Raw genomic sequence first — 11583 nt, 5'->3', positions numbered from 1 at the left:
CTATTCACTACCCACTACTCTCTACTACACTATACACTACTATATACTACACTACAATACACACTTTGCCATATACTACACGAGACAATACTATACACTACACGACCCCAGGATAAGAACCACTGTTCTAAACACCATTATTATATTCATCGTTTCTCTGGAATTCACCGACTCTCAAATCACTCGCAAGTAGAGCACGAGGAGCAGGTTTGTGACACACGTGGTCAGCGTCCTCCGGCGCCTGCCGAGGAGTCGCGGCCCCCGACACTCGCGCAGGATGAGCACGTAGGAGGCCGCGACGGCGCCCAGCGGCAGCGCGGTGCCCAGGAGGATTTTGGCGTAGTCGACGGGCGCCTCGTTGTTCACCTCGCCGCACATGAGCCAGCGCAAGGCCGAGAAGTCGCACGTGGACGAGGGCACGATGTGCCCCCGGCAGAAGTGGAGGCGTGCGACCACGGCGACGTAGCCGCGCCCGTTTAGCTCCCTCTATCCAGCTGAACAAAAGCTATTTAGGCATGCGGTGGCTGGGCATGCGGGCTACATGACCCAGCCAACGCAGCCTTGCCTGCCAGAGGAGCTTACCGATGTGACTTTGTCAATATCTTTCAAGGATTTATAAGCTCCTCCCACAACCCAGCCTGGATAAACCCAGGAAGGATTGTAGGCAGGCCAGCCTGAATGTTTCTTACTGCCGAAGAGCTGAGGGGGTGGAGTGTTTGATGGCACACAATACACTGCCCAAGTAGAGAGGGGTTACCAGCCCCTCGCACCCGTCTAGAGACCCCATTGGCCGCTGTGGTGGCTACAAGCGCCATGAGGGGAAAAGCCAATTGGAATTGGCCATTCCTCATATGGCATTGCTCACATCAACCACAGCGTTATTGTCCGGCACCATCGAGGAGGTCGAGTGTTATTTTTGCATCTGTTTGTAAGTGGTACGGTGCATCCTGCAGGGAGTTGAGAGAGCTACCCGATTCTCGTGTCTTCCTGCAGAGGGGGGAGAGGCTTCCCAGGACTAACCCGGCTTCGCAAGAACCTGACAAGGCTCTCCTTCACCTCGGCCGTCCGCAGGCCGTAGATAATGGGGTTGAGCACTGGCGGAAGGACGAACTGCAGGTTCTGGAGCGATACGCTCAGCTCAGGCCAAGCCGCGGATGAGGGGGTTCCGCCGCTGGCGACCGTCGCGAGGATGGCGCTGAAGTAAATGGCCGCCACCAGGAGGTGGGTGCCACACGTGCGCAGGGCCTTGTTACGGCCGCGGCGGAGGGCCGGCTTGCGGCACTCGTGCAGGACGAGCGCGTAGAAAACCGCGATGGCGCACAGAGGCAGCGCTATGCTCACAACCGACATGGCGGAGGTGTACGCCTGCCCGAGGGCGATATGGTTGCAGGACAGTACTCTGAAGGCCAGGAAGTCGCACGTGGATGTGATCAACAAGTGCGGCTTGCACAGGTCGAGATTGACCACGATGGCAATGTTGCCGAGGCTCTGTGCAGTGGCGAGCGCAACAACGAAGGCCAGGGCCTTGAGGGCGATAGCGTTGGATGCCGCGCCGCGGTAGGCGAGCGGTCGGCACACCGCCAGGTAGCGGTCAACAGCCATGGCTGCCAGGATGTAGCCATGCACACGGAAGGACATATGGTAGGTGAACATTTTGGCAATACACCAGGGCACCGAGATATAGGGAGCATCGCCGACGAGGTCGTACATCGTGCGCGGCAGTGCGTTGGTGTTCTCCACCAGGTCGGTGAGGGCCAGCGCAGCAACGAGCAGGTGCATGGGCTTGTGCAGTCGACGGTCGCGGGCGATTGCGAGGCACAGCAGCGAGTTGGCCGCCAGCGTGAGGACGTAGACGAGGAGGAGGAAGGCGAACACGAAGCGCCTGACGGTGGGCGGCTCGCGGAACACCGTTTCGATGCGGATGAGGTCCGTCGCAGCGGCGACAGGGAGGGGTGCGGAGACGTTGAACCCGAGGCCGTCCTCCATTTTGTAATTTGCTGTGAGCGGGAAAAGGGCGGCCCCTGCTGCCGCCGTGCCCTCCCACGTGACTCCTCTCCCCTTTGCTCCTCCCAAAAACTCGAGGGTGGAACTGTGGGGGGGTGGGGGGGGGATTAAGTATGAGCGAATGCTCAGTTCGTTCATTGAACGGTGACGCACGTTCCGCTGGATACCGCTGTCAAAGAAGCAGATATATTTCATGGGATCTTTTTGCCAGTATGAAAGTATGAATCCTGAGCTTTAAATGCTCTGATACGTGCATTGTCTTCATACTGTTCACCTTTGGCGCTCTCTGATCTGACACTGGTGAAACTAGGCCATAAAGAAGGCTGTCTCTGGTGTTAAGCCAATCTGAGTCAAAGACAATGCCCATATATAATTATCAGAGCATATTTATTTACATGTTCACCACAAGTATGTGTGATTAATGCAGACTTAATTCCTTACAAAGGGTATCTATTTGGTGTTTGAACATCTTAACACCTGTGTCATTGCCAGAAAGGATAAAAGCTATTATTAATTTTCAAGCACATGCGGTTTTCCGTGACGTCAATTCGTTGTCAGAAAACATCGTCGCCAGAGGTCAGAATCAGAATATTTGGAGGAATCTGGTGAGCTATCAAGCTATTTTTCACAAATGTTCAGTATGGGCACGGGGTAAGAATGTTACAACAAACACAATACAAAAATATGATAGGAGTTCAAAATACAATGAAGGTAAACAAATAACCCAGACATGCATAAGCAACACCAAAGCATCCCTCATCCTACCGGGCAAAGCTCATTGAGGTATTAACCTATTTTTTAAAAGCAATTGAAAGCCGCTCAACAAAGTGGCCCATCATTTGGACATTTACAGCAGTAAAATTATCAAAATAGTTTAAACGCACGGTTATAATTGCGGAGAAAATAAATCCGCGTGACCACAGGTAGGACATGCAAACGCCAAATATACAGCAGGCATCAGGATCGTGATCGAACCCCCGAACTACTGCATACCAGACAAGGTAGATCACATCTCAAAACGGAGAGAGAGAGAGAGAGACACGCAGACTCCAAGTATACAGCAGGCATCATCAGTGTCAGGATCAACACCAACGACCTCCTGCATACCGGGCGAGGTAGTTAACATCTCCTTTCCACCGCTCAACAAAGTAGACCATCATTTGGACATTTATGGCGGCAATAATAATGTAAAATAAACGCAATGCGTGTAACATGGGATGCGTAGGAATGTGTTCCAGGAGTTCGGAGAAGAGTGGGTAACAAATAAAGCTAAAATGTGACTGAAAACATGAGAAAACGTGTCCAGATTGTATCACTATCAACGATACTTACCTGACGTGGTGGACACCACGTGACACGGGCCATCAGGAAGTAGAAACAGAGCCCGCTCTTATTTGTTACTGAACGGGGCCTGCAAATGAGGACTGGGGTTGGAGGCATACGGAAAAAATTGAAGGGGATTGGAGGTAGAAATAGAAAATGGAAAGGACGGGAAACGGAGGGATGACTAACAGTGCTAAGTGGTCGGGATCCGTTAGACAAAGTGGGAAGGTGATTGGCTGGAGGGGAAAGTGGAGGGTCAAGGGAACCTTCGAGAAAGGGAGGCTTGAGGGATACGCAAGACGAGGGCAAGGCGAGGTGCTCGGGACGCTTGGAGTGAAGGGAATCTTTGAAGGCCTGTGTGCCTCGTGCTTGACGAAATAAAGACGCCTAATACACTGGTTAACAACAACAAAAAAGTTTTTTTATCTGGCCTGGACTTTTGCAGCTGTTTTAGACTAATTTCAGGGTGCTGATTCCAAATCTGACCTCAGTTTTGCTCTACCATATCTCATTTTATGCTATCGGCATACCCCATTTTCATTGATTGTACCCAAAATTAACTCTGTCACTTATGATTGAAAGTTGTTGCGAGTCAGTGACTGCTTTAGTGTTAAAATATGGTGCTGTATTTTTAGGATAGTGTGTTTATAACATCATTTTATGTAGATATCCACATTTATTTAATATTTTTCTTCTGCAGTTTTTATTGAAAATGATATCTCAACAAGCTGCTGTGATAGACAAAAACTGATGCCAGATTTGGAATCAGCACCCAAAAATTTGCCTAACACAGTTAGGATACCTTATGCCAGAAAAAGCGTGTTGACCAGTGTTATTAAACATGTCACTGCATCTCCACAAGTAAATGAAAAAAAAGTGATACCCCCGGTAAAGCAATTTTTACTTATTTAAAGGCGCCACGGTGGCAAGGAAATGTTAACTACATCGCCCGGTATGCGGGAGGTTGTGGGTGTCTATCCTGAACCTGACGATGCCTGATTTATATTTGGAGTCTGCGTGTCTCTCTCCGTTTTGAGATGTCATCTACCTCGCCTCATATGCAGTAGGCAAGGGGCTCGATCCCGATTCTGATGCCTGCTGTGCATTTGGAGTTTGCATGTTCTCCCCGTGGTCGGGTGGATTGGTCTTCTCTGCAATTATAACCATGCGTTTAGACTAATTTGATTATTTCACTGCTCTAAATGTCCAAATGATGGTGGCCACTGTGTTAAGCTCTCAATGTTTCTTGCCGGGTCGCTTTTGAACAATCAGTTGATACCTCAGTGGGGCTTTGCCCGGTAGGATAGGGGATGGTTTAGTGTTGTATTTGTTTGTGTTTGGGTTATTGTGTTTACGTCTCTCGTACTTTGCACTCCTATCGTGTTTTTAAAATGTTTGTTATTGTAACATTCTTACCACCGTAATGCCCCTACTGGATCTGTGAATAAAGATCTTCATTGCTCATCGGATTTCTCCTGCAGTGTCGATACAGATTTGTGATTCTGTACGTTTCCCCGTTTTAGCGTCATTTCCCAAACAAACGTCGTCGCGTTATTATTCACACCTGTGTCGGATACCTCTGGGACCTTTTCGCCAGTATCAAAGTATGAAAAATAAGAATAGCTTTTACCTTTCTGGCAATACAACAGGAGGTCTTCGGATGGTCAGAACACCAAAAAGATATACCTTTTGCAAAGAATCAAGTCTGCATTAACTTGAGCAGAAGCGTGGTCATCACACCTACGCATCTATGTTAGGAACGAAACAGGTGGACTTCTCTACAAATCTGGCTGTCGCCTGATGAAGCTGGTTGTGATTATTGCGGAAACGTTGTAACTCAGATTGTAAATGTTGTGGCTTGCCTCTCCAACACACCGGTGTGCTGTACTAGTATCCTACACTATACACTACTCTACTATACACTACACTATACACTACACTATTTTAAACCAGATTATACACTACACTACTATACACGACACTATACACTACACTACTATACACTACACTACTATACACCACACTATACACTACTATACACTACACTACACTATTTTCCACTACACTATACACTCGTGCTGTGCTAGTGACGAATTGGCACGTTCTGTTTACGTGAAAATCTTTACTCGTTGGCTGTGTCGGGTGGTGGCGCGTTTAAACGACACAGCATTTATACATTTACATGGCGATCTAACCTCCCAAAAAAAACCCTCTATTATGGACAGCTACACGAACCCACGACGGGCGTTTCAAAGTACACGAGAGGCGCAAAACGCAATTACCCCAACCACATTACGAAAAGTGTCAGTACGCGATGTTGCAGTCATTTCAAAATGCAACGTCTATCATTAAGCCACCGCGACGAGGATGTGCGCCAGAGGTCGCAACCGGGTACCCAATACCCGTACCCTACCCGATACCCGCCTACCCGTACCCGGCCGGGTACGGGTACGGGTAGCCGTTTGCGACCCTGGTGCGGCCGGGTACGGGTAGGCCGTGAGTCACTGGTGAGTAGCCGTTTCTCACTCATTTCGGGTAGGGTACGGGTAGGGAACGGGTATCCGTACCCGGCCGGGCACGTGTACGGGTACCCATTTGCGACCTTGGTGCGGCCGGGTACGGGTACGGGTAAGGAATCAAAACCCGTTTGCGACCTCTGATGTGCGCACACGTCTATGCCTGTGACGAAGAGACGAGCGGTTAAAACAAAGAATCAACGTCGGTGTTGTACGCCGAGCGCGGACGTGGAATTGAGATGCCGTTTGTGAGATTCGGAACCCCGCGTGCTCTCCCGTGAGTGACTGTGTGAGTGTGGGTGGGTGGATCTGTGTGAGTGTGGATCTGTGAGTGACTGTGTGTGCGTGTGTGGATCTGTATGTGTGTGTAACCTGCAGCGCCACACCTATAACAATCATTAGGGGAAAGAACGTTGATCCAATCTCTGATCCCCAGGAACAGGTTTGCAGATTTGCTGAGCATTTTTGTGAGGTCCTGGGGCAGGAGGAACCCCTCAGCCTGGAAAACATTATGGGACAAAGTGGGGATAACCCTGCTGAGGCTGCGGTGCCTCAAATATTGGAGAAGGAAGTCACCCCCTGTGAGTGGCTGGCTGAGGTGCCAGCTGTTGAGGAAGTACTGAGGGCGATCCGGAGTCTGAGACCAGGAAAGGCACCGGGCAAAGATGATCTCCCAAGCGAAATGCTGAGGGATGGTGGCGTTTGTACGCAGACTGCCCTACATGACATCATAACAACAGTTTGAACCACTGGATAGGTTCCGCAGGATTGGAAGGATGCCCTGGTGGTCCCCCTCTTTTAGAAGTGGGACCGCACAGACTGTAACAACTACAGTGGAATCTCACTCCTCAGTGTGCCGGGAAAGGTCCTGGTAAGGATTATTCAACATCGCCTTGCTAGGCACGCTGATGCGAGGCTTGCGGAGCCCCAATGCGGTTTCAGGAAAGGGCGGTCCTGCACAGATGCCATATTTTCTGTCCGTCTGGTACAGCAGAGGTGGAGGGAATTTCAACAAGACCTACATCTCTGCTTCATTGACCTGGTCAAGGCCTTTGATACCATCAGTAGGCCTGGGCTCTGGGTTTTTCTTCGTGCTTTCGGAGTCCCTGACTCCCTGCTCACGCTCATTAAGGACCTTCATGATGGTGAGCAGGCCCGGGTAAAACTACGTGGCCAGGAGTCAGAGCCATTCCCTGTACACCGTGGGGTGCATCAGGAACGTCCTCTGGCTCCAACATTTTTTAACATCTATTTCGACCACGTAGTTTGTGAAGCCTTCAGTAGCTGTACCGGAGGAATTTCCATCTGGTACAGATACAATGGGAGGCTGATCGATGCCCGGGTGCGGTCAAGGGATGGCTACCTATTGGTCAACCACGTTATGTATCCCGACGGCCTGGTAATTGCAGATCACTAATAGGAGGAGTTGAAGATGCTGCTGCTGAACCTGGAGTGTGCTACAAATAGGTGGGGCCTTACCATCAGCCCCACAAAAACTAAGCACCTGCCTGGGTATTTTGTACCATCGGACACTCCCCCCCCACAACTCTCAATCGGTGATGGGGCAGTTGTGGAGAGTGGAGAGTTTCCCAAACCTAGGCAGTGTGCTCATGACCGGCTCCGGTTTAACAGCAGAGGTCTCACTCCGAATCAGTCGAGCAGCATTATCTTTTTGTCAGTTGCTTAACGCTGTGTGGAAGCTACCTGGTTTGTCACTCCGCACGAAGCTTCGCATCTTCTCGGCCACGGTCATTCCCTCCCTTCTCTACGCTTGCGAAACGTGGACGCCCCTAATGGAACATCTTCGCTGGTTATAAACATTTAGGCTGGCCTGCCTACGATCAATCCTGGGTTTAGTCAGACTGGATTGTGTGAGGAGCTCACAAATCCTCCAAAGATCTGGACAAAGTCCCATCGGTGAGCACCTCCGGCAGGCAAGGCTGTATTGGCTGGGCCATGTAGCCCGCATGCCCAATCACCACATGCCCAAACAGCTTTTGTTCGGCCGGATCGAGGGGGCTAAACGGGCGCGACACGGGCTAGAGAAGAGATGGAATGACGTGGTACTGGAGGATGTGGAGCTGAGTTGACTTGCCGATGACTGGTACCAGCGGTGTCAAGATCGGCATCTATGGAGTAGGATCGTGAAGGACGCTACTGGGCAGTTGGAGGCAGTTGCCCTCCAACAACAACAGAGGGCTGAGGAGTGACGCTCACAACAACGAGCGCAGCGCCAGGTGGCTAAAGCACAGCAAGTTGGCACAGTAGGGGGCACAGGCGGTGCATCAGCCAGTCATCTCGGTCATCTCAGTCAATCGGCCCGTGGCACCTGGGTCTGCCCCGTGACCTCCTGCCAGCGGGCGTTCGACACTTCACGTGGCCTCAAGGTGCACTTTGCCTGGCACAAGCGTCGTGGTGACGTCACCGCCACTTAGTGGCGAATGGCGGTTGTTGTTGTTATATGTGTGTGTGGATCTGTATGTGTGTGGATCTGTGAGTGACTGTTGGTGTGTGTGCGGATCTGTGTGTGTGTGGATCTGTGACTGACTGTTGGTGTGTGTGCGGATCTGTGTGTGTGCGGATCTGTGAGTGTGACACTTTGTGTAAGTGTGTGTGTGCGGGGAGCGTTAGTGTAGCGGTTGGCGCTATGCTGTGCTGCAAACCTGGCCACCCCAGTTCGATTCCCGCTCACGGCCAACACCAGTGACGATTATCTGAATCTTTCCTAAGCCTTCCCTAGTTCGCCTCAGCCTCAAATGAGTAACTGGTGCGGTGTGTAAACACCGTCACTCGGGAGACAAAGGCGGCCGGGCGTGGTGTTGGCCACCCACCCTCTTGCGTGCTGTCACTCTCACTCTGTAGAACAGGGGGAGATCATACAAACTCCACTCACTCTCACTCTGTAGAGGATGGGGAGATCATACAAAGTCCACTCACTCTCACTCTTTAGACCAGTGGGAGAACATACGAACTCCATTCACTCACTCTCGCTCTGTAGAACATGGGGAGATCATACAAACTCCACTCACGCTCGCTCTGTAGATGTAGGGGAGATCATACAAACTCCACTCACTTTCACTCTATTGGACATGGAGAGATCATACAAATTATACTCACTCTCACTCTGTAGAACAGGCGGGGTCATACAAACTCTACTTACTCTGTAGGACAATTGGAGATCACACAAACTCCACTCACTCTCACTCTGTCGGACGGGGAGATCATACAAACCTCACTTACTCTGTAGGACAGTGGGAGATCATACAAACTCCACTCACACTCACTCTTTAGAACAGGTGTGGTGCAGCTGCCTCTAGAATGGGTGGTCGTCATGGCTATATCACATCGCAGAATCCATAACACCCGACACTCAAACCTCATCCAGCACAATTCCCCGAATCCTAAAATCCTTATGGGTAAAACTATAATTATTCTGCCGCTGCTGCTGATGATGATGATCATGATGATGATGATGCTCCCTTTGGTGATAATGATAATGCTGATCATGATGCTGCCGGTAATGATGATGATGGTGATTTTGATGATGATCATCATCATTCTGCAGGTGAAGATTATAATGATGATGATCAAGATGCTGCCTGTAATAGTGATGATGGTGATGATGATGTTGATGATGATGTTGCCGGTCATGATGGTGATGATGATGTTCATACTGATGGTTATCATCACGCTGGTGATGATGGTGATTCTGATAATGATCACGATGCTGCCGGACATGATGATGATGATGGTCGTGGCGATGACGATGTTCTCTATAACTCACCCGTTTGTCGCCCCTCAATTGCAAGAATCTCAGCTCAGCAAAATAACAAAGCAACGTCGGAGTTTCTATCACGTCAATTAAAACAACAATCCTACCGATTATGACAAATAATGATAATGATGATGGCCGATGATCTCGTCACTTGTTGTTGAAATCCTTGTTCTCAAAAGGCGACTCGGAGCGTACCGTCTTTTATGCGTGGTGGGGTCCCCGCCTCTCCCTCCCCCCACCAATCCACTCCCCCACCTCCACCCACCTCACCTCCACCACCTCACCCACACTAATCTACCCCCGCCCACCAACCCATTTCCCCACCTCCCCCCACCTCCCCCAACCCCCACCCCCCATCTACCCCCCCCTCCCACCAATCCACTCCTCCCACAACCACCCCCCCACCCCCATTTACCCCCCCCCCAACAATCCACTCCCCCCACCACCACCAACCACCCCACCCCCCATCTACCGCCCCTCACCAATCTACTCCCCACCTCCCCCCACCACCAAAGCCCCCACCCCCCATCTCCCCCCACCTCCCTCCTCCACCCCATCCCTCCCGTCCGAGCACAACATCTCAAGGGAAGACCTCAGGGTTGGTGGTTGCGTGGGAGTTGTCGTCGTTGTTGTTGTTGTGGGGTGTGGTGGTGGTGGTTGTGGAGTGTGGTAGTGGTGGTGGTTGTTGTTGTGGTTGTTCCGAGGGGAACGCGTCGTTGTGCAAGGAGCAAATTAGCAATTAGTTGGGAAGGTGGTGGGGGCGCCAGGGGGAAACGGTGGGTGTACAGGGATGCAAGAGGGTGTCACGTGTCTCCTGCTCTCTCCGAAATGGCCGGTGCTCAGGAATAGCCAGGGAACGACCGAGACAATGGAGAGAGGGAGAGAGGGGGAGAGGGGAGAGCGAGATACGTGAACCAGTGACGCTTTGTGGCTGCAATGAAGTCGGATTTTCATTAGTTTGTGTTTTTTTTATTTCGTATGAATTTTGGGGAGCCAGGCCACTGCACTCACCCAACCAGCCACTCATTCACTCAGCCACTCACTCACTAAACCAACCACTCGCTCAATCAGAAACTCACTCACTCAGCCACTCACTCACGCAGCCACACAGTCACTCAGCAACTCACTCAGCCACTCCCTCACGCAGCCACTCACTCACTCAGCCACTCACTCAATGCAGTGTGTGAGAATGTAGTGGTTGTGCAATGTGTCACGAGCCCATCCTGGTTAAGAACCACTACGCATACGTATACATATAGCACGGTTGGTTACGTACGGTGCAAAAGAAGTTCAACGCACGTAAGCACATCTTTATTTAATTAATTTAATGCTTCAAAATGGCTGACAACAGGAGAGGTGAGTGCTGTGGTGATGACGATACAAGGCAACGTAGCGGAACGACCATTTGCTACATTCGGTCCAAACAAGCAAGGAATTACTAAGAATCAAGGTAAAAACTTTCTAACCCAGTGGTTCTTACCCTTCACTTCCCCTTTGGTTCGCAATAGTAACGCAAAAAAACTATTATGTTAATAAACACGGACATTGATGAAACAAAATACATTTAGACTTAAAACTTTTGTGATGGCAGGAATTCATATTCTATGGTTCTTTCGGTAAAGTCACGTAGATTGAAAAAAAAAACAATAAAAGAATGAAAATTAAAATAAAGTGAATAATGATTAATTTGTGTTGTCGATTTACATTCTAAACAAATCTGGCAATGTCTCGCATCGGCCTCCATCCCAGGTTAAGAACCACTCTACTATAAACTACACTATACACTTCGTTACACTACACTACCATACACACTATGCCATATACAACACTTTACACGACTATTCACTACCCACTACTCTCTACTACACTATACACTACTATATACTACACTACAATACACACTTTGCCATATACTACACGAGACAATACTATACACTACACGACCCCAGGATAAGAACCACTGTT

At 50.1% G+C, this 11583-nt stretch overlaps 1 protein-coding gene across 1 annotated transcript; it reads right to left on the bottom strand.

The window, feature by feature from the left end:
* Positions 1-966: 966 nt before the first annotated feature.
* On the bottom strand, positions 967-1986 carry LOC133360924 (olfactory receptor 5H19-like). Its single transcript, XM_061579810.1, has one exon. The coding sequence runs from the start codon at positions 1984-1986 to the stop codon at positions 967-969; it is 1020 nt and encodes a 339-aa protein (XP_061435794.1).
* Positions 1987-11583: the final 9597 nt, after the last annotated feature.

The sequence above is a fragment of the Lethenteron reissneri genome, chromosome 70, assembly GCF_015708825.2.
Source record: "Lethenteron reissneri isolate LAM-NWPU_2019-01 chromosome 70, ASM1570882v1, whole genome shotgun sequence".
Lineage (NCBI taxonomy): Eukaryota > Metazoa > Chordata > Hyperoartia > Petromyzontiformes > Petromyzontidae > Lethenteron > Lethenteron reissneri.
Note: the sequence above shows the minus strand (reverse complement) of the source record. Positions and strands in the feature narration are given on the sequence as shown.